The sequence below is a fragment of the Colobus angolensis genome, unplaced genomic scaffold (genome assembly GCF_000951035.1).
Source record: "Colobus angolensis palliatus isolate OR3802 unplaced genomic scaffold, Cang.pa_1.0 Scaffold292, whole genome shotgun sequence".
Taxonomy (NCBI): Eukaryota; Metazoa; Chordata; class Mammalia; order Primates; family Cercopithecidae; genus Colobus; species Colobus angolensis.
The window spans coordinates 1,008,908-1,032,906 of record NW_012116177.1 but is presented as its reverse complement, the minus strand read 5'-3'; the positions used below and the strand labels follow the sequence as shown (position 1 = coordinate 1,032,906).

Sequence of the window (23,999 nt, the reverse complement as noted above, 5' to 3'; positions counted from 1 at the left end):
TGCATCAAAATGTGTTCTTGGACATTAGTTATTCTTAATAAAGAAAATGTTTCTGCTTTAACAGTTTATCAACCAAATAATACTAATCTTTAATGATTTTCTTAAAAAATACCCCCAACTCTAACAGCACCACTCAAAAGAAATTAAATTACTGTTATATATCTGTGTAGCCTCTACTGATTTCCTCCCCCAAGAAAAAGGAGCTTCTCATTAAATAAATAAATAGTAAACAAATATATTTGTATTATCTCACCTTCACTAAGCCCCTTAGGTCTTAGGGAAGAATTTTATCTGTCCCATTAATTATGCTCTAGACCATCAGGAAAAAAACACTTTTAAATAATCAGGTTTTTTCTTTTTAACTGTTTATCTCTTAAGCGTGAATTATATAACTTCGTTTGCTTCACGATTCTAGATTACTTTTATGGAATGTTTGTGTTTTGAGTACAAAACTGTGGTTAAGAGTTAGGCTGCCTGGTGTAATTCCCACCTCCACTATTTCACCTCTCTGTATATATTGGTTACCTCAACATTTAAAAATGGGAAAACGAGAGTATCTATTCTCTTACGGTCATGGTGAAGATTCATAACAAAATGCACATAATGCACCCGTGGTTACCGCGTAGTAATGATCCATTACATGTTTGTTGTCACGACTGTTGTTATTCTTGTTACACAGACATTTAACTGCAACACAAGGCAGTGTGTGGTAAGAGTTAGAACAGAGGTACAAAGTGAGGGAATGCAAAAAAAGCACAATTAATTCCACAGGGCAAAACTAAAGGGGGCCAAGAGGTTTTGACGGAGGAAGGAATGGTTGGAGGATGTGAAAGGGACAGTGAGTGATCAAGAGCAACCTGAGGAAGGACAATGAGACCTAAATGTTTGTGGCGAGCTCAAAGAACGGTCAGTATTAGTAGTAACAGAATGGGGCATACTTGTAAAGGATGGTTAAGTGATTCCTTGGAGCCCCAAACCAGGGAGTCTTGAATACCAGCCATCAAAGACACTGAACAGAATTATCTCTGCTCCCCAATGGAAGACAACTCCAAGTGGAAAGATGAATTGGAAAGGGAAAGCTGACAGCTGAGGTGAGGAGGATTAAGTGATGACTAGGACCCGATGGGTAAGCAAAAGTGAGAAATCAACTACAGAAACTGAAACAATTTTGAGATGGAACATCACTACCACACCACGGAAGCAAAGCTTTGAAGCTTTGGACAACTGTCAAATCATTATTTGCAGACAACTTGACTCATTTAAATACTAAATTGGCAGTGCTAAAATAGAAATAAATTTTGGCAATGGCCTTCCTATGAGCCAGACCTAATCCAATAGCCATAAGGTGGCCAACACTATTCTATACAGAGTTAAATTCTATATAAACTTTATATCCACTACTGAAGAAGCACTCCAGGCAGCATTCACCATACATGTATCAGTATAAACACACTTGGAGAAACTTTTCAAAAATATAGAAGTCAATGGGCCTAAGGAGTGTGCTCACCCTTTATACTGCCATAGCAGTATTTCAGCGGGCACTTTACATATTTCACAAATGTTGCTAAGCTTTAGTTTCTAAATTAAAATGTATCCTGAATCCCTCTGAAAATCTGGGTTTTAAAAATGATGCCTAGTTTGAGGGAATGTGCATTTAATTACGATATCCCTGGGAGCTGTGAATCTCTAGGAAATAGTCCAAAGATCTTTCTTAGTTTGATTCAAGTAATAAATATTCAAAAAGGGTGGGGTAAGTAGAACAACCAATGAGCCTTGAAGTGAACAATATGGGGCAAATTTTTGTTATTTAAATAACGATCTGCAGATGTAGGAATAAGAATTAGCACTAGTGGATTTCCTTTTCATCATCCAGAGAGTCTTAAACTTATTTGCAGATTTAAATAAGAAATTGGTGTTTGAGAAAATTAAATAGCATATAAATGCTAAGGATCCCTATATTGCTTTTTAGGAGACACTCTCAAATTCACATTCACCAAAATGGAGAGAGCAAAGGCAGACAATTATTTCTCCCTAGATACAATTAACGAGGGGGTTATCCTTGTACTTACCTAAGATATTTTCATGCCTCAGCATCACAGTGTTGTACAATTCCGTTTCCCTGAACCATGACTTCTCATCACGGGAGGAGAATATCTTCACGGCAACATTCTCCCCTTGCCAGCTGCCCCTCCACACCTCACCATACCTGCCTTTCCCTATGGAAAACAAAACATAGGTGACACAGAACAGTAGGCATTTTGGAGGTGGCCAGCCCATCATTAAGAATAAGCCAATTAATTTAGTGCCTGCAACTCTTAATCCCTCCCACTGCTTACTGGAGAACCTCAGCTTGGGAATATAAATATCACAACCTTTATTTTTTAGTTTTTTTTTTTTTTTTTTTTTTTTGGCCTATAAAGACATACGAAAATAAGGTGGAAGCTGCCCCTCTCATCTACCATATTGTGATAACAAACTGCCTTCTGTATCTGCATTGTATAATTAGCTGCTAATTACTCAGTTTACATTTAAATTCCTCTGTTGAAAGGTATAAAATGCATATGACTTTTAAAACACTTGAAAGTAAAACTTATGAAATGGTACAGATTATTAAATTTCAATTGTGTTCCGAAAGCCAAAAAAGTATACATCAGTAAACTGAATTCCTTCCTTGGTTCCTTCCCTTCACACAGGATCAACATAGGCACTGTCCAAATTGGTGAATTTAGGTATGCATTTTTTCCACAAAGGAGAACAATTAAGTTTAAAATGTGTGTTCGAAGGATTAAAAAACAAAAACAAACCAAAACACAATGCTGTGTAGGAGATCGACAAGCAGCCACTGCCATCCATAAAGATTTCTTGGCGGAAGATATATTTCAAAAAAGAGGATTTGCAAAGTCTTAAATACATAATCCCAGAACAGTTCTGACTTCTTCTGATACCGGTCATGGGTATTTGTTTGTCAGACAGCTCCTGTGATGCTACAGATGGGCTACACTGAAAAGGCTACTTGGAGAACACATTTTGGAAAACGTGGCAACTCTACTTGTGATCTAATCTGTTTGGTGCATGGCCCCCTCTTGTAGCAGCAACACACTTGTCAGCTTGTCAGCTATATGTTCCCTCTTCCATTCTTCTCTTTAATTATAGGTAGGGGTGATCAGGGAGGTTGGAAGAGGAGGTAATTACCACAAGACTATGAGGATCAACAAGGGGTATAATCAGCCTAGATAACAAGGCAAGAGATCTAACTTGGAGGGCAGTGGGGCTTTCTACCCAGGCAAGTGGCTGCTGGAATCACACAGCTTCTAATAAGCAGCTGCAGCACCACCTGCATATACAGGAATACAGTTATTTGCTAGAACACTAAGCCACTGAAAACCCAAACATGGAGAGAGAAGCAGGTCTGTCCAGGAGATACACCTGAATCATAATCACAACCACTAAATCTAGATTACCTGACAAGAAAATAATGTCCCTATTAAATACCAACAACTAACCCAAAAGGATGTTGAATGTGGCTAACAAGTGCTCACTGTGGGCCACTGTTGGGTCACACAAATATAATTTAGTACAGGATTCCTTTTAATAAAGTCATAGCAATTTGCCCAGCATTTACAGCTCAAGATGAGGGCTAGTGCTAAGATACTACCAATACTGGCTGCCAGAAAACGATATGCTAACCTTTTCCTGTCTTTGGTTCTATTTTGTATCTTTATTTTCCCTTTGTCCTCATTTTGTCATTAGGGATGACAGCAAAATATCCCAGGGAATTGTGGACATAAAATTATCTCACATCCTTTTTTTGGGTGATGTTTTAAAGAAAACAGGAGATGAATGTCGAGGTAGGTAAATTAAAACAGAAATATTTTTCAATGGTTTTCAAATGCTTTTAAGTTGTTAAATGCTTTTTGCAAACTCATCATTATGCAGAAGCCCCTAAAACAAAAGCAGAGCTGCTCAAAAACCCTGGCCATGGAGCCCCACAAAAAGGCTCCCTTAAGGCACCTGTAAGTTGTAGTTTCACTGATCATCATCCAGAAATGACTCCTCTACCCCAACTTCCCATGTTTTTGAACCAAAAATAACACACCATCCATGCAGTTCATCACGTATATTTTTACTAAAAGCTGTACCGCATGAACACACTAACTACAAGCTAATGAAAGGCACTGCTTTTATTAAAGTCTTTAGTCCTAACCCAAGAAAACCAACAATGATATTTATACTGTTCCAAAAAAAAAATGCTGAGGAGTATCTACAGAACCAGAAACTACATATTTTAAAGGTGCATTACTCTTTTGCCATTTGGACTCTGGAGCCAATCTCTGAAGACTAATCTTGCGATAGCTTGCATGGAATAGGAGTAGACAGGGGAGACTAGGCAGGGAAATGTACCCCCTCAATGTCTTCCCACCACTATCCAGATAATTTTGTTCATAATCAAGTAAGATACTAGTTGTACAAGAGGACAACTCTGGTTGAAATTAATGAGCTCATTTGGGGCTTTTCCATCTTTATTTTCTCTGCTCACAATCTGCTGTGGAGAAGCAAGAAGTGGGAAACGGTGACAATAGCTATAGACCTAGAGAAAGGACAAACAAGCTCCTGCTGGTTACTCCTGTGCCTTAGGGTGGTAGCCACTGCTCTTCCTACCTCTGCCTTTCCCCCTTTCTACTACTCAGATTGGGCGTGTCCCTCTTTCCAAGAAAACAAGAAAAAAATCTGGAGAACAGCAGCCAAGTGATGGGGGCAGCTTAGAGGTCACCTCCCAAAAGCAAAAGATGCAATGGCAGGAAGTGCAAAATCCAGCCCTCGGAAACCATGAGCACTAGGAAGAGGGTGTGGAGACGTTGCCAACCCATGAATGCTACGGCAGCCATCCCTGCAAGTCGTCTAGAAGAGAAAGTTAGGAAAATTATTATGGAACTTGCAAATACCTGCCACATAAAAGCAAAGCTAACAAAAATCAGGAAATTGGTACTTTGTACCATCTTCCTAGAGAGCCAATCAGCAGCATATAAAACAAACTATTAAAAAAATTTACAAATTTTGACCCAGGAACCCCCAATTCCTGGGAATTTTTTCTGAGAACTCAAAAGAAAGAAGCAATGTGTGCAAAATCTTTTTCAAGCAGTATAGTTATAGTGACACTGTCATTTCACGGACAGCTACATAATCTTCAAAAATATTTGTGATGTGTACAAACACATGAAATGTTCATGAGCTTAAAACTGAAAAAAGGGACACAAATTATATGTACAACACGATTATGTCCACATACAAATATGTTCATGTATGGGGAAAACGTGAGAGGTCATGGAGAAATGTATACAGCTCATATTTAAATAAAGGAGTTATAAAGATCCCTTTGCTAGAATTGGTTTCATTAATTATTTTCATTAATTATTCCCATCAAAAAGAAGAAAAGAATGAGAGGAATTAAAGAATTTCAATAAACAAGTCTATGGTCCAAAAGCCTACTTACTTCAGATTATCCAATACCTATGGTAAGGAGCAACCATATCAATTCATTTCTTAGGCATTCTCTCACCATCCCAAAGGGTCCACTTACAATTGAAAGCTTTTGACGAGGCATTCTGTGTACTCATTAGTGATGGACTCCTCTGATAAGAGCTTAAACAAATTCAGGTGCTCCAACATGAATCATACAGAATAGAGACCACATCTCATAAGTTTAATTAGGAAACAACTGGTAACAAAAAGCAGATTTTCCAAGTTCCATCTTTTACTTCAAATACACAACTCACACTGCATATTACCCACAAAGAAAGGAAAAAAAAGAATTACCGACACACTCCAACAGTGTAATCTGGCGAGCCACTGTTCTTTGTACCAGAAAAGGAAGACCAGAGCCACTTCCTGATGTACACGAATGATCCAATAAATCCTGTGGTTTAAGACAAGGGGGAAAAGAAATAGTTGACCAATATAGCTCCCACTTTGGAATATTAGCATGCACGACATTGTAATTCACATGAAGGGCAGCAATCCGGGACACATGGCCTGTTAGTGTGCATGTAAAGCTCCTCTGGAACAAGGAAGAAGGATTGGTTTTCTTTCTTTTTTTTTTTTTCCTGAGACGGAGTTTCACTCTTGTTGCCCAGGCTAGAGTGCAAAGGTACGATCTCGGCTCACTGCAACCTCCGCCTCCTGGGTTCAAGTTATTCTCCTGCCTCAGCCTCCCGAGTAGCTGGGATCACAGGCATGTGCCACAACGCCCGGCTAATTTTGTATTTTTAGTAGAGATGGCATTACTCCATGTTGGTCAGGCTGGTCTTGAACTCCTGACCTCAGGTGATCCACCTGCCTTGGCCTCCCAAAGTGCTGGGATTATAGGCATGAGCCACCACACCTGGCCAGGACTGGTTTTACTTCTTCGGAATACTAGAAGCTAGCACTTCACCTAATACATGATAGGTTTTCCCAAAGGATAAGTAGTCCTTTCTTATATGCAGAGTTTCCAAATAAAATATATAATGAAAGAAGCTGAGCAGACAAAGTTGAAGGTATAAATCAGAAAGCCCAAGAAGCAGAGATGAGCACAAGAGAAGCAGTAGAGAGAATAGCAGGTGGAACAGAAAGAGGGGGGGACGTCCCTTCAACTTCAAGAACTGGGTATAATTTACCATATTCTGCTATTCTCACTAAGTATCTGTCAAATGATTCACTTTAGTTGCCATACCAACTAAGGAACTCTAATTAGGAACAAACAAACTAGGAATAAGGAACAAACAACTCTAATGTGATTTGTAACGAAAAGACTCCAATGACCATGCGGATCATTAAATTGGTAAGCTCAGGCAGCAATGGGCTGCCTGGCTGGAGGTTTCCTTTTAGGTAGATGAGGAGCAAAACTATACTAACACTTACTTGTCATTTCTTAATGTGAATCACTCACAAATCAGAGAAGAAAACAAATAAAGCTTTCATTGAAAACATAAAACCAGTGCCCCAAGTTAATGTCTACAAATGAAGGTGTTGGCAGAAAGATTCCCAGTTAGTTCATTGATAAAGTTTTCCTTCTTACTCTCAACATAAGCCAAGAAGCAGGTATCAGGCACAGGTTATTTGTAATAAACAATATTGTGCCGATGGGTGATAAAGGTAGGGTTGCAGTAATATTGAGTTAATATTTCCCAAAGCTCATCCTTTCCCAAACATTTTGGCTGGCCTACTAAAGCAATACATTGATTTGTATGAATTTCATCTTCTTTCACTTCCTCTGAGCACCACTGTGAAGTACTGTTGATCGGCAAAATTACCAAAAGCTGAACATCCAACGGAAGAAATTTAGAACCCTTAAAAACCACAAAAGGGATAATCAACAAGAAAATGAGTGTAGATGAAGCAGAGTTTCATATCTCCCTAACCATTTTCTCTCTTGCGGTTCTTTTTTCTCCTTATTCATTCATTCTTTTTTGAGAAGAATAATTCTGAAAATTAAACTAATGTGTTTTTTTTTCATAATGTATGATCCTGCTTCTAAACCCTGTTCATAGACCTAAGGAAGGAAAAATAAATAATCAACCCAAGACTAACAAACATATATCTCAACTCTCAGATGCCAAGCCTTCTTTTTGTTCTTTTCTTTTCTTTAATTCAAGACAGAGTCTCACTATATTGCCCAGGCTGGTCTCGAACCCCTGGTCTCAAGTGATCTTCCCCCTTGGCCTCCCAAAGTGCTGGAACTACAGGCGTGAGTCACCATGCATGGCCAAGGCTCGTTTTTCAATGTAGATGTGCAGCTTAGTAAAGGTATGCTTTGTTGAAACATGCAAATGAGCATATTGCTTAAATAAGCAAGTATGTAGACCAATAATCACAACTTGTTTGCAATAGCGTTCTATACTGTGTTATGATATCGTGATACACTGTCACATGACATGGTTGAGTTTAAAGGACTATTTTGGCATATGCTCCATTCCTCTCTCAAAATTCTAAAAGCTATTTAAACAGTAATTTATACCAGATATTCCTATTATTGCCCTTGGTAATTAGTTATGTTAGCAGCTCTGAGGAATGAAGTTCTAACTAACCTATTTTAGAATCTTGCTTTGCTAAAGCTTTGTCAGGATTCATCCTCACATCTTCTTGCTACTAACTCAATAAACTCATTTAATTTTCCTTAAAGCTTGAAATAGACTTCTAAGTATATATCTAACAAAAAAAAAATTGTATTTCTCTACTTTTTGAAATGAAATGTCCTTATACTGCATTCTCTTTCCCCAGTTCCACTGTACCACAGTTTAAACAGTAGGTAAATGGCAGCTACAGAAGGTTACTTCCCCCTTTTACATACTAAAAAGTGGCCCAGTGATGGGGAAGGTGGTAGAATGGGATGTTTCCCAGCCCTTATCAGGCACTACCAAATGTTTGTGACATCCTGCCAAAGGTGGGTCCTGCAATTGTCCAGGTGTAGCATCTGTGCTACCCAGATGGCCACTGGTGAGGGGAAGTCTTCTCCAGTATAAGGGGAGCTGCAGGGCAAGTGTAACTGCAGAGCTGTCAGACACTTTGAAGCTTGTTGTCTAGCAGAACAAGACTTATTGCAATATGATTTTAAATACGCATGGGCAATGGCATTAAGTAACACTGAATCACATTAGAAAGTTATTACTTTGATTGCCTTTCAATTCATCAGATTGTGACAAGGAGAGAGTCTCGAATTGGTATTGGCATGTCTCTTGCACTCTCTTAACACCCACAAATCTCAAATTTTTTCAAAGTAAGCATCAGACTCAGCATAATATCCATATAGAATGCTATTATTTTTTCTTTTGCACTTTATGATAACCTTCTATTTAGAGCAAGTGATACCCTTTCCCCACTTAAAGTTCAAAGCGTCTTTAAAATGAACACTTGGTAAGCAACTTTAAAAGGTAAATAAAAGGAGACAGTCACTTTTTAATGTGATTTTATCATTTAAAAATATGCAAAAGAATAATTTTTTAATGTATAAATACAATGGTTTCTAACACTGTGCAGTCCAATGAGTAAGTCACTAGCCACACATTGCCAAGAGCAAGGAAACTGTGGTTGGTGTGAATTGATATATGCTATAGGTGTAAAATACACACAAGATTTTGAAAACTTACTTCAAAAGCAGAAAGAATGGAAAATTTACATGAATAATTTTTTAATCAATTATACGTTGAAATGACAAAAATGGTATATATTTGGTTGAATATCTGTTAAAATTAATTCTACTTTTAAGAAACTTTTTGGGTTTTTTCATTTGTTTGTTTTTAAGGTGGCTACTTGAAAATTTTAAATTACATAGGTGACGCACATGCTTCTTCTACTGGACAACACCGGTTTAACCAAATGACTGCACTCCACAAGGGGGCACCATAGGAGCATACAAAATTTAAAAGCTGCTTTTTTTGGATGTCAAGTTTTTAAGCCTTAAATTACAGGGTGTTGAAATAATCTAGAAAGGAAATTAATCTTTAATATTAAGGAAAAGGTGCCTTTTTCAAAGAGCACTTTTATGGCTAAAAATAGAGTACCTGAAGACCACAAATGCCAACCCTCCACAATTGTAGGCAACCATTCTTTTTTGCTTTACTCCTCAGAGGAAAGTAACTAACTACCAACACTACTAAAATAAATCCCATCCCTTATTTAAATGTCTGTCTAAAATGGCTGTTCTGATATGGGAAGACTACACAGGTGCCAGCATGTGCTTGTTTAGGACATAAGTAACCAACAGCATGTGTGTACACTGTTCAGTCACTCATTACTGGTTAGTGTTTCATGTTCGAAATAAGAACGTGTCTCCAGACATCTTCCTTATGCTTGGGATTCCCTGTGGGGTCATGACTTACTGCTAAAGTGCTGTCTCCAACATTGGTGGTGATGAGCCCTTCAATGGTGCCATACTCCACATCTCGGGGATTGAGGCGTTCTTGGTTGCGCCTTTTAAATTTTCGGAGAGCAACTCCCAGCAGGCAGGCTAAAAGACATACTGCGAACACTACAGAGAGAATAATGAGGCCGACCTCCAAGTGGAAATTCTGTGTTCCAGGGAAGGATTTTCCTGGAGTTGTGGGGGAAAAGGGGAATTGGTTGTAAGGATCACTGCTTACTTATTATTAACATAACCAATATCCTAACAAGTGGCTCCTGATTCTGACCACACAGTCTCACAACTCACGAAGTATCAAAACTAAAACACTTCCTAATACCTGGCCAATGGCCCAGACATTTTAACCATCATTCAATTAGACACAACTAGAACTTGAAAAAAATTCCACTGAGAATCAATTGTATTAATGCATGAATGTGAGAGTGCTTTTAAAATATAAAGTACTGTACAAATCTTTGACATTACTCTTATTAACTTGGATTTGGTATGTTTCACCATCAAGCCCTTACAGACACTGTCCTATCCTTAAGAGAAAGGGCTACCTGAGCTAAAACCAAATTACCCATCTGTGGTCTCTGTCTTTCACATATCCTGGGTGTCTACTACTGATTTCTCATTCATTTTTTCACATCACAATTTCTGCCTAGGAACCCACTCATTCCTCTCTTCGTTTACTCACTTATTCATTCATCACTGATTCACTCCCTCGGTTCAGACCTCTTCATGACATTATGTCATCAGGTCCTGTTCTTCCCTACACAGGCCTTACCCATTTCCGTATTACTGGTCTCTTCAGCCATCCAATCACAAGCCTAACTTCCCTTACATATTTCTTTAACTTTCCAAGACCAACTAATCAACAGCTTGACACACATCATACTCCATGGCATATGTCATTCATATGAGAAAGTGTAAAACTAACAAAATGCAACATGGAACTACAAATACTGTGGCCACCCTAATCATATTAGAATGTCCTTAAACTAAAAAAAAAAAAAAAAAAAAAAAATCTTCTATTAAAACTCAAGGTCTAGAAGAGTAATCTGCAGATGAGAAACTTCACACTGTTGGTATAATTTTTGTATGAATTCAGACATTTGTTCACGTCTATCCACCCAATTAATAAAAATTTAACTCACAAAATATAACAGTAAATTTTATTCCATCAAGAACCTTTTAGTTTTAACCATGTAAATACTTGATCTCTTTTAAAACCCTCTTTGATTATTCAGTCCTATTTGCTTGTCAGAATTTAACCTTTTCCATATGCCTTAAAGTCATCACCATAACTTCAAAATTACTAGAACATGATCTTGCATCAGCTTTTTTGTTCTTCTGCCTCCTTTCTTGCTGGCTGACATTTCTAGTTTTGGATGCTCCTTGTTACCTCTCCTCCACTTTTTGGTTTCTTTCTTTTTTCTGAGTACAAAATTAAATAACTAAACCTATTAAAAATGTACTATATGGTAAGAGAATAAATTTGGCTTAGAATGAGTCTACATTAATGTTTGCAGAGACTTTAAGATTGCAATTTAGGGCTCATTTAATAGGGAAACAGTTTCAGAGGTGGACTGGTTTTCTTAGCATATGCAATCTGTACTGGTGGTAGAGAGAAGATTCCACATAAACTACAGGGTTTGTGTGAAATCTCATCCTGCTTCAAGGTTCAGTGATAGGGTCACTGGGCATCAGATATGGGAGAAGAGATCAGTGAGCCTTCTTTTGCCTCCTTCCTCATAAAACAGTAAAGGCATTCCACTCAGTCATCAGTCCGTTCCGTTTTCCTCCCTACACACTTGACATAGAGATGAGTATGTACTAACAGAATTGTTTCAGAAATTATGAATGACATCACAGGTCAGTAACCTAAAAAGGTATTGGGAGCTGTTCACCTGAGTCACAGCAACCAAGAGAGAGCTAACTGGTCAGCCAAGCTGTCTCCAAGATGGACATCACCTTGCTTACATTCCCCCAAAATGCCCATCCTTCTTTTAGATGCCAAAAGGCTGGTCCTTTCTCTTCTTCACCCAGGGCTACCTTCCTTTTAGCTCTTCGCCTCTGATTCAAAATGTAGGTGGAATGCATCATAGCGACTTAGATCTTTAACCCACACAGACTCAGGACAACACTAACAAAACTTCTTGATCTAGAAATAGAAAAGTCTATGGGAACCTTTAGTGGGCAGCTGGGCCGTGATGTTCCTGTTACACCAGTCCCCTTGGCAGCACTCCACAGCTTGGCCAGGGGATGGCGGGGTCTTACAGGTCATCTTTCCCTGCTCATAAACCTGGAAGCAGCCTTTCTGGTAGACGTGGAAGCCATCGTTGATACTCAGCGAGGAAAAGCACTGCTGGCCTTCACAGTGGTCCTCATTACCGCAGGAGAGACCTTCACACACACACATGTAGAGTTTGGGGTTGACCTTGGGCTTCTCATCTGCAAGGGAGAGAAAGGAAGGGAAAAAAAAAAAGAATTACTGATGAGTTTCGCCTTCATTGAGGGAATGACCATTGCAAACACTTCTATTGAACAGAAAGTCAAGTTAAGCATCACCATCAACCATGAGGTCCACATTCTGTGATCTTGTCACCTAACCAACCAACAAATAATAATTGCCTCTCAACATAGCGATTCATTTATATAAGCTATGCACCCTCTTGGATCATATTAGGACAAAGACTGGCTATCATCTGTCCACAGACTTCTGAAAATGAGCCTCTCCCCTGTGGTGTTCATATAACCTTCATCTTGATTGGCTCTCAGATCCCAATTATTGCATCAAAATAAAATGTTTTACTGGAACATAATGTTTATCACCTTTATTCTATTCAAAAAAAAAAAAAAAAACACAGCTCCTAAATATATGGCAGCTATTAATACCAATTCTTGCTAGCTCTGTACAAATCCCCATCAACTAGTAAAACAAGGAATGCTGACATTCTTGCAGCTACATGGCAGAAATATACCACAAACTGAGTATCCTTACTCAAAATGTTTGGGACCAGAAACGTTTCAAATTTTAAAATTTTCTGGATTGGGGAATAGTTGTATTTATCCCGGCTGAGCATCTCAAATCCAAAAATCCAAAATTCAAAATGCTTCAATGAGCATTCTATTGAGCATTGATTGGGTCAATGCTCAAAAAGGTTTGGATTCTGGAGCAGTTCAAATGTCAGGTTTTGAGATTCGGGATGTTCAACCTGTAATATAATAAGAGTTTGTAAGGCTGCACAATCTATAATTACAATCCATGGTACCAATATTTCCAGCTAGATACCTAGACTAGCTTTTTCAATAGTGGTTACACTAAAGTTTACATAGATTATAGTGGGAATTAATAGCTGCTTAAGAATTTTTGGCTGGCAGAAAAAAAAAATGGTGCCAAATATGGAGAATGAGGACACAAGGAGACAAAGAGAACCAAATAATGTTTGAACAGTAAGGTGACAGGTGAGACCACTGGAAGAACACACACGTGGGAAGTTCAAGGTGCAATGGAAAGAGGCAGAAACGGATGATCAGGGAAGCACACCTAATCACTCCGCTTAATTGTCTCTTTCTGAGAATACTTATTTGCAGTTTCATTTTCACATTACTCTTTTCTCTTCCCTTGTCAGTATGATTAGTTTAGACTTGCTGGTCCCACAGTTTCTGCTAGTGGGGAAGGAAAGAGAGGATAAAATGTAAACAGCCAAGTCCTAGAGGCCACTGATTAGTTAGCTGAGACCTCTTTTGCCAAAGCACTGCTCATATAAGGAAATTCCGTTTTCAGAGCTCCCTCCAAAGGTCTATGGCACATAGAGGCTGCCTTCTAATCCCCTGAACCCTCAGTAGTGGGTCTGTGAGATAAATGCTTCTTTCTTAAAATAACAGGTCGGGTGGCTGTGCTTTCCAGAGGAGACCTTAAGGTAAGGTCTTTGAAAATGTCAAGTTCATTTACACAGATTTGTGTGGGTGTGTGTAGAGATGTGGGTTATCTCAAAAAGAGAAAAGCATTCTTAATCTTTCTTCTTCCCTCTTCAAAGAAGTGGAAAAATAGTTCACTGCCCACTGTAATGTGGGTGCCTCGTCCCACAGAGTAAGTGCATGCAGACACACAGACACAGCCTTCTATTTATAATTGACTTGCTAGTTCCTTTGAAAACCACAAGGGGCTCATCCAAGAGCAAAGACATGCCTGAAAGCACAAAATCCAAAATAGCCGCTGACAGTCTATGTATGTCACCAGTCTCACCCCTGAGAATCAAGAGCCGTCAAACATTTTTAATGAGCAAAAGTTTTAATGAGCAAAGAGATAGTCTTTATGTTCCTTGCCTGGAGAAATCCGAAGGAAATACCAGCACCAATCTATTTCTATGGGGATGAGAAACATGTATATCTGTTGACATAATCCAGCAAAAAGTTTACACTTGCCAAAAGAGAGCTGAAAGATAATATTTCCAGGGAGTCTAGACATGCTTGCCACTCTTGAATGGCACAAAGCAGGCTGAGGGCTGCCAACTATGCTGCCCAACAGGTGATGATTCTTTGGAGGGAAGTGGATAGGTGGGGTGAGGGGGAGAGGTCATAGTGTCAGACTAATTTGCTTGTGATCTATGGCAGGGAATTGAAAAGACTATGCTAAAAACTGAAATAATGCAATTTATGTAAATTTGAAACACAAACACATATTTTAAAATCCTGAGTATTTTTAGAAGATCATAGATACCCCAGGATATACACCTAACCCACTGAAGAGTATGTGCCTGTCGACACTGGTTTGGGGATAAGGGGTTAGCGCTGGGATGAAGGAGCAAAATAAAAATAAAGTAGGAGAGAGCTGTTCATGGACTGATAATGAATTGACGAGTATGATTTACTCAGGTCGCTGCACGTATGGGCTGTTAAGAGTAACAATAAACCAGCAACGCTAGACTAGAGAGAGCCTGCTCATCATTGGTCCTGAGGAAATGGACGGTTCAGGGAACCAAAGGATTAAGGACACCAGTGCTTGTAATTTAAAAATGCCAAATTTTAAAAAAATAAAGTAACAATAACAATCATTTCTCTAATGTGCTCTCAAAATAAACTCTGTTTTTAAAGTTCCATCCCAAACTAAATTCTAAGTACACAGATGCAGGAAGGGGCATTGTTTTTCCAGGGTCTCTAGTTTTTGATAGGCTGTGCAGGGAGCCTGACGTTTGTACTATAACCTAAAGAGTTTTGCCAGACGTGACAGCCTCAAGTGAATATCACCTTCAGTAAAATTCAACTCACTATACCTAACTCTGTGGTATACCTAGGCTTTAATCCTGCGGGTCACAAACTAAGTCAAAGGGATGCATCTGTTTATTAAGCACTCTCCTTAAATTCTTTATGTACTTCCTGTAGTTGCATGTAGACAACCACGGATTAACTACCTGTAAGTTGGTGATTCTTTTCAGTAAGATGTCAAATACCAGGGTTTTTATAACCTACCCTCCACAATCGGGGGAAAGAGGCAAGGAAAGACAACTGTTAATGATATGTAATAATTAACTCAATCTCTGATATGAAAGAACCCTGAGCTGAGTCCAACAGTTTGTTAACGGGGAAGTACAAAACCTTCTCTTTCCTATTTTGTTCCTCATCCACCATTCAATCTTCTTACTTTCTGTATTCCCACATAACTAATTAGCAAAGTCCTTCATCATGTATTTATTTTTTATATATATCCAAATATAAATGAAGACCCTAAATTCATAAGAATGACAAAATGATCACACAGGTGAACACATATGCAGGCACACATTCACCTTCGCTACATGCCACTTTGGCAATTTCATCTGACAGAGTGGAGTAGATGGAAGTATTTTCTGAACTAGAATTACTAAGTCAACAAAGAAGGTTAAAAGCAAGGTAGTAATAGCATTCTCGGATCTTAATATCCACAATTCTAAGGAAGACAGCAGGACTCAAAAAGCCCATGACTCACTTTTTCAGTCTTGTCAAATTTAGGAATAAGCATAACATGTGTGGGCCTGTGATATTTTATTTGGTGTGGGAGTGGGGGTGGGGTTCGAGAATGATCACAAAACCCCTTTCAGGGTCACAGGTATGGGTGTGTAGACTCCTAATCTTTCAGACTGTGATATAAATACAGCACACATCAAGGAACACCAAGGAACAGATAATCACATTCTGTGACTGATTTTCAACAGTACTGACAGGAAGCACCGTATCTGATGTAAAGTATTTTACACTTGCCTGTGCGAATATCCAGGAAGTGCCCTGGCAGAAGGCAGAAAGTCTACTCCACCTAATTGACATTCATTTGAATAATTCAGTAATTTAAATGTCAAGCCAGAGGTATTCCCTCTCTGCAGAGCTCACCCACATTGTTTGTTCTAGAAGGCACCTCCCGGCATTACTCAGTGTTATGGCTGGCACTGCGTGCCCTTTGTATCACCAGAGCCAGAGCCGTGTGAAAACACTCGCAGCCTGGGCTGGCTGGGAACAGCAGGGAGTTCTGACCACAAACAGAGACTGCCTCGGTGCCACCAGGGAGAACGCGGGGCTGGCTCCACAAACCAGCGGTGCAGACTGGGAATCCCAGGAGTTCACCATGGCCAGCTCTTTAAAAAGATTTGTCCTGCTCTGGATGATACTCAGTTCACCATCTGGGCATATCTCCTCCGAGTCTAATGCTGGACTGGCAGAGAGAGAGAGGCAGACCAAAGAGCATCGTGGACTTTTAAAAACTGTCCACAGTCTGGTATAATCTTGTCTTTCATGATAAAAGTATTCACATTTATGTTTAAGCGGGACTTCAGCAATCACAACACTGTGGACTTACCCATTCACACCTGCCCAGTCACGCACTCTGCAATGCTTTAAGGCATTGAAACTGAGTATCACTCTAAATGGTGCACAAAAACGAACATTTCCCACCAACGTCTTTGACATAAAAGACAAATAAGAAAATGCTACAAGTAAACTGGCCCACGGCCATGATCTGTCCTAGAGGGCAGCAAAAGGAACAGGCTGAATTTTTTACAAGTTCACCTCAAAGTAGCACAAATCATAATGCAGAAATTAGACTGTAATTATAAAAGTCCAATAGCTTAGAATTTGTATAGCTAAAAAAGGAACTCAAGCATCCCTGGACTCCTTCCAACACTCTAAACAATTCATTCATTTGAAATGGCAAGCTTATATGAGGTTTATAGATTATAGGAGTCCTTCCATCGTCTCCTAATCCGGGAGCACAGTTTGGCACCTCTCCAGAATCTGAAAGCATTTGAGATCTCTGGCATTAAACAAAGGCTTTAAGAAGGATTTTGCAATGCTAGGTATCATTGCCAGCAAGCCTGCTCCTAAGACAGAAACACAAAGGTCTGTCTGGAATGCCTAGTGAAGGGCATTTGATCCTCTGACAAGAGGACAGGCTATACTCTCAGGGATAAAATACACCCAGTGCCTAAATAATCTCTCATTATAAAACACTCATTTAGGGAACTCAAATCATTTTTTTCCCCTTATCCGAGAGACTGACACTTAGTTAAGTTGTAAAGTCAAGAAGAAAATGTATTTCAGCAGTTATGAAGGCAAATAGAGGCATTCAAATAAGATTGCATATAAACTGAATATCAATAACAAAAACTTCCATGATTTTGAACTCCAGATGTAATCTTCCTCCAGTGTTCCCTGCCTCAGGAAATGGCATTCCCATTCATTCAGGTACACAAGCCTGACTCTCTCAGCTTCCATCACGCTCAAAGTGGAGACCAGTCATTAACCTGGCCTACAAGTGCTGGCTGACCTGATCCCTGCATGCTCTTCAGCCTCCTCTTCAGTTATTGAATGTTCTTAAGAGGCCTTAGGGATCTCAGGTCCTTTTAAGTATGGAATTCCTTCCACGTTGAATGCTTATCTCCCTCCAGCCAACACCGCTCCACCTAGTTAGTGCCTATGTACTGTGCAGATTTCACCTTACATGTTACTTTCCCAGAGAAGCCTTTGTTCACATGTCATCTTTCCTATAGATTGTAAGCACCATGAGGGTGAGTTGCATCTATTAATACTTGGTCACCGTTCATTACATACCCCCACAACAGCCTCAGTGGCTGGCAGGAGCACAAGCTTGATGAGTATTTGCTTCAGAATGAACTTTCCCTTCACAGAAAGGATTTAGAGGTGGGGAGAGACCTGATGCTGGTTTTCAGAGCAGGCCGAGCCCATGAAGTCTTTAAATGTCAGCACAGATCTTAAGGCAAGTCTTAGTCACCAAGCCGGCATGCCTGAGCAAACCATTTCTTCCTAGAAGAGCTTGCCATACCATCACATCTGTTCACCTACTTGGGCTCACGAATATAGAAAATTAGTACTTTTTGTGGTGTGGTAGGTTTTTTGTTTGCTTGTCAGTTAAAAGAAACAGGTAAAATACAAGTGTTCCTAAAAAAAATTGAGGAACTATTTAATACGTTAATAGAACAGCTGGGCTCTGTGGGTGGTCCTTCTCTGGATGGTTGATTTGAGGACTCTGGGCTACGGTGATCAGAATCATCAAAACACAACACATGCCTGCAAACTCGTCAGCTTGGAGGGGTCAGTGCAGGACTTGGCTGCCTAGTACAGAAAAAGCTGCCCCTGCTCCTTGCTGTCATTTTTCCCTGGTCTTCGCTGCCATATTTTTTCCCTATCAGTGAAATAATGGCACCTTCAGTAGGGAGTGGGGAAGAGTGAATGACATCATTTTCCCCTTCTTGCTCTGCTGTAGGTGATAAGGATTCCTAAGTCATCCTGCATTTGAACTGCTGAAGCTGAGAAAAAAAAAAAAAGTGCCATCTGTTTATTTTGTGTCTGGGCTGACTCCTTGTCTCTGAAATAATCCCTGTAAATTAAGCCTATTGCAGCAGCCACACCTTCTATTTAGAAGCCAAAAAACTCAGCCTGTGTTCAAGTGACTAACAAATGAAAGAACACTGTGGGGTAATGACCTAAGACAATATTGGTCTGTCTTTTCCATGCTTTTTATGATCTTCTGAATGTTGCAAAGACTTGGCTTTAACAAATACAGCATGTCTGTAAAACAACTCCTTAATATGGGAGAAAATAATGACCCCTTTCTTCATTTTGTCTTCAAACTTCTTGAATCTCTGCTTCAGAGAAACAAAGGCTTACAAGGCCTACTGGGAATTGCCTGCTGAGGAATACTTTAAAGCCAAAAAATACCGTCTCCTCAGCATATGTGCTAACGGCCATGTCTAAGTGGAACTCCAGTGATAGGGAGAGTAACAGAGAACAGAATAACCTGGAGGATGAGGGAAGAAAATCCCAGTGAATTGTAAACATTTCAGAAGTCATTCCTTGTTTAGTCTTAGGAGAGAGCCAGGAATGTGGTTCCATCTATTGAGTGTCTCAGGCTGGAAGGTCTGTTCAAGCCACAGGAAGAAGTGTTAACTCTGAGGACTTACTTTTTCTTGCTTCCCCCACCTCCTTGGGCTAACCAGAGAGTATATGGCATTTCAGTGAGGATTTCCCACTTGAGCTCTACACTGAGAATTTTGGTTTTATAGGAAACATTTAACGATGGGCTCTAGGTGAGACAGAGCAGTGGAGAAAGAACCAATGGGTAGCTTTTGTGCTTAGCTCTCCACTTTGATTTCTCTCTCCTTGCATCCTACTCTACCTCTGTCTCTGGGATTCAGGGAATGGACCTCCTCCAAGGTTGCCAATCTTGGCTCTGGTTGCTATCAGCAAGCCTCTACCACACCCCTACAGCCTTTCTGGAAGCTTTCAAACCACAGAGACAAACCTTTCAAAAGTTACACAGGGCTCCAATTTGTTTAACAAGTCTTGAAATGCAACCTTTAGGCACTGTGGCACCCACAGCTAAAGGTGAAAATGTCCTGAATTAGTTAAACTCCCCTTCCTAGCTCCACAACCTATCTTACCCCAAAGAAAAGCACAGAGGGAACAAAGTAACTTCCAGACTACAGTAGTCCCCGCTTATCCTCCCTTATCCACCATTTCACTTTCCACTATTTCAGTTACCTACCATCAACCACAGTCCAAAAATATTAAGCAAAAATTTCCAGAAATGGACATTTCCTAAGTTTTAAGTTGTGTGCTGTTTGAGTAGCATGATGGAATCTCATGTTGTCCAGCTCCGTCCTGCCCAGGACATGAATCATCCCTTTGTCCAGCGTACCGACATTGTAGATGCTACCCTCCTGCTAGTCACTGAGCAGCTGTCTCGGTTACCAGATCCACTGCCATGGTATTGCAGGTTGCGTTCAAGGAACCCTTCCTTTACTTAATAACTGCCCCAAAGCAGAAGAGTGGTGATGCCGGACTATTGTTATAATTGTTCTATTTTACTTTAAGTTATTATTGTTAATCTCTTCCTGTGCCTAACTTATAAATTAAACTTTATCCTAGACATAGGAAAAGATATAGTATATATAAGGTTCAATACCATCTGTGGTTTCAGGCATCCACCGGGGGTCTTAGAATGTATTCCCCACGGATAAATAGTGGGCTACTATATTTACCTCCCATCCTAGATGAAGCCAAAGCGATTTTAAAATAAAAGTCAAAAGGTAAAAACTTGGGGCAGAGTCCAAGCCCCTGATAATGCTACTTCCCTATCCTCCAATTTCCCCATTATTTCCCAAGGCCCTACTAAGTCCAGAACTCCATGAAAGGTTAATGAAGAAAGGAATCCCATGTCTTCAATCCCAGGAAGACATGCTTGTGCCTCTGTATACCAGCCTTTATAACTCGATCTTTGCTTTACATGTCTTCTTTCCCCATCAGTCTAATTAATATGGTCCAAAACAATTCATTAATTCTCAGGTTTAACATATCGAACAAGATTGGCTTATCAGTCATAGAATAAAGACCTTACAGTCACGATGAGACCGTTACCTCTGAGTCATTTCGAGTTTGTTCTTTTGTACCCCTGGGCCCACAGAAAGGCTCCAGGTGCCTGCACTCCAGGTAGAAACAGAGAGCATCCCATTTGAGTGCTGTGAACCAGAACTGGCTTTTCAAGCACACAATCCCTCCCCCTCAATCTGTGCCATGGCAAACCATTCCCAGCTTCCACAATAATCCTGGACTTTGGCAGAAGATAGCCAGCTAAATCTGAGATGTGTCACGAGGCCACTGGCCGGGGAGCAAGAATATCTAAACACAAATCCAGGCGAGAGCAACAAGCAAGAGTTTCCGCAGATTCCCTCTGGCTCCTGTAGCTGCAGATCACTGACAGCCTAAAGATAACCCAAGTATCTACAAAGGGTCACTTTTAAATAGTAGCCTTTAATGCCATCAGTCATTTCAGAAGCATTTCCTTCCAGAGCCTGCTTCCATCCACACTGGCCACCAAGTCTGTCCAACAATGGCAAGCTCACTGAAGAGATTAAAGTCCAGAAGGAAATGGAAGAAATCCCAAAAGGGAACAGGCAGCTCCTGACATGCTGGGATTCTATTCTGTGATTCTACTTGTGCCAACATTTGGACTACTGAGAAATAATAATGTAGCAAAGAGACACCTTGTAGAAATCACTAACAATCACTGGGGATTAAAGAGCAGGTATAAAATGAAACAAAATAGTTTAACTCCAAAACTTTCTAAAGCTGAGGCTGTATAAACCATGGATGGCTACCCCTAGGAGACTTTTAGGAAAGCCTTTCCCTCCAAGAGAAAACTTACTTAGTTTACTGAACTGCTGTAAGGAGAACAATATGAAGTCTTCAGGCACAAACTATACATACATAGCCAGTGTGGACACCCCCTAACCACAGAAGCAACAAATGGAACTTCTCAGAAGCCTGCTGCTTTTTTTCTTCCTTTCAAGTAGGGCCAGAGTTCCCAAGATCTTCCTAAGAACCATTAAAATCTGCTCAGCACCTCACCTGTCTACTAAGGAAGTCCACATTGTCCAAACGGCAGTCAGCCAGGGGCTGGTGTACAAGGGACAGGTGCTCAGTGGGCTATTTTCAGTTGCTATCAGCTCAGTCGGGAGCTGCACATGCTCAGTAGGCAGGCAAGTTTTGGTTCTGTTTCAAACTCTGGGCAGCCAAGAGACATACACCTTCACAGCTGCCAGGGCAACCAGCTGCCCAGTGCTCCTCCCAAGACGGGAGCAATGAAAACAGTGTAACCTGGCCAGCCAACATGCCAGTGAGCAAGCTGTACCTCTCATTTCACTGCCTGGGTTATTCTGAGCTGGGCTTATTGACACACCATGGCAACACAGGAACAAAGGGCCAGCTAGAGGGATTTAAATGTCCTGCAAAAGTTGCTAGGAAAGTCAGCAGCTCTGGCTTCTGCTTTCATAATAAAACTAGCAATAGCATTATTATTAGATTATTGTTGTTTTGTCACTGTTGTCGTTATCATTTGTGAGCCACCTGTAACAGTTCTACTTTTGCACTAAGGCTTTGCTTTTGTTTTGTTTGCCACCATTTAGTTGCTACAGTTGGGATGCCTTTGAAAATGGAGTATGTGTGCCTGCCTGTCCCTAAATTGCAGGAGGATTAGTTATTCCCATCCCTTTACTTCTCATCTTGCCACACTCTATGATCCACTTTCACCACACACCACTCTTTCGAAACACACAAACTGCACCTACTTAAGCTCTCCACAGTTCTCCATTGCCTTCAGGATAGAAGACAAACACCTTAGCATAAGGCTCTGCCACACTTGCAGGTCTCAACCCTCAACCCTAATTCCGTCTCATGACTTGGTGACCCCCCCATGGTCTCATATCTCTGGTATTCACCCTTCCCCTGCCTGCAACATCCTTCTTAGTCCCTCCTCTGCTGGTCTAATGGCTATTTATCCTTCAAAACTCAGCTTCTCTGCATCACCAGCCCCAAACCCAGCTCCATGTGGGATGCAGGCCTTTCCTGTCCATACCCCTCATGCTATGCTGTGACCTTTGCTATACCCAACTGGACTGTGACTTCTTGAACCAGGAACCATTTCTTGCTTATGTTTACATCACCAGTGCCTACCAGTATTGTCAACTGGTACTCCTGTTAATTTAAATTGACTAAAATAATATGTTTGTCTTATAACTGATTCACTTTTCCCAAACTCATAATAAATTATTTGAAAGAGTACATGTGATCAGCCCAGATCAGTCCCTCTGTCTCTTATAATATTATCTTTTCTCTATTACCATAATTACTATTGTAGCCAACATTATTCAGTTGTCAAATATTTATTGAGCACCAACTGCATACCAGGTAGTGTCTTAGACACTAGGGATAAAACAATGAATACCTCCACATTCTGGCCTCTCACACTCTAGGGCTCACTATGTGCTGGGCACTCGGCATGTACTCTCATGACTCCTCACAACAAGATGGGTACCATTAATGCTTCCATAGTACCAGGTAGCAACAAGCACAGAGAGGCGAAGGAGAATATACCAAAGGCATAGGAAAACAGAAGATGACCAACAATGGTGTTTTGGCTTTGTCTCTTTCCCAAGAAAGGCTTGATTTCTATGCATGGCCAAAGCCTTCCTTTCAGAACACATTCTTTGACTCTCACCATCAATACTATGTCAAACATGATCCTAATCCTTTGCAAAACTGAAATTGTGAAGCATATGAACTGAGACGTGAAGTTAAGGATAAAAAGAAGTCATTACTGCAACTCTACATGGCATGCTGCAGTATTATACACATATTAGAGGAGTCAAATTCTAAACTGGACTATTGGTAATTTTTTTCTATGTAACTTTTCTGAATGAATCTCTGCTTTGCTGTTGTTTTTCAACTGAAACTATTTTGGTGTGGGTACCATAATTCAGAAGACAAAACAAATGCAGCAAGAAATAAAACGAAGGAGCCATCCCCACCCCAATCCCCCAAATAGTCAATTTAAAAAATACTGGCAGCCAGGTGTGGTGGCTCATGCCTATAATCCCAGCACTTTGGGAGGCCAAGGTGGGCAGATCACAAGGTCAGGAGATCAAGACTATCCTGGTTAACATGGTGAAACTCCATCTCTACTCAAAATACAAAAAGTGGCCAGGTGTGGTGGCAGGTCCCTGTGGTCCCTCGGGAGGCTGAAGCAGGAAAATGGCCTGAACCTGGGAGGCGGAGCTTGCAGTGAGCTGAGATC

General features: G+C 40.3%; 1 protein-coding gene across 3 annotated transcripts in view; it reads right to left on the bottom strand.

The window, feature by feature from the left end:
• ACVR1 (activin A receptor, type I) overlaps window positions 1-23,999 on the bottom strand; it is a 155,637-nt gene that overhangs the window by 33,907 nt on the left and 97,731 nt on the right. For all 3 annotated transcript variants that reach the window (XM_011949189.1, XM_011949191.1, XM_011949190.1), the window contains 4 exons: window positions 12,068-12,331; window positions 9,855-10,066; window positions 5,815-5,914; window positions 2,070-2,216 (listed from right to left, as the gene is read on the bottom strand). In XM_011949189.1, coding sequence (XP_011804579.1) covers window positions 2,070-2,216; window positions 5,815-5,914; window positions 9,855-10,066; window positions 12,068-12,331 — 723 coding nt within the window. The remainder of the gene's footprint in view (window positions 1-2,069; window positions 2,217-5,814; window positions 5,915-9,854; window positions 10,067-12,067; window positions 12,332-23,999) is intronic.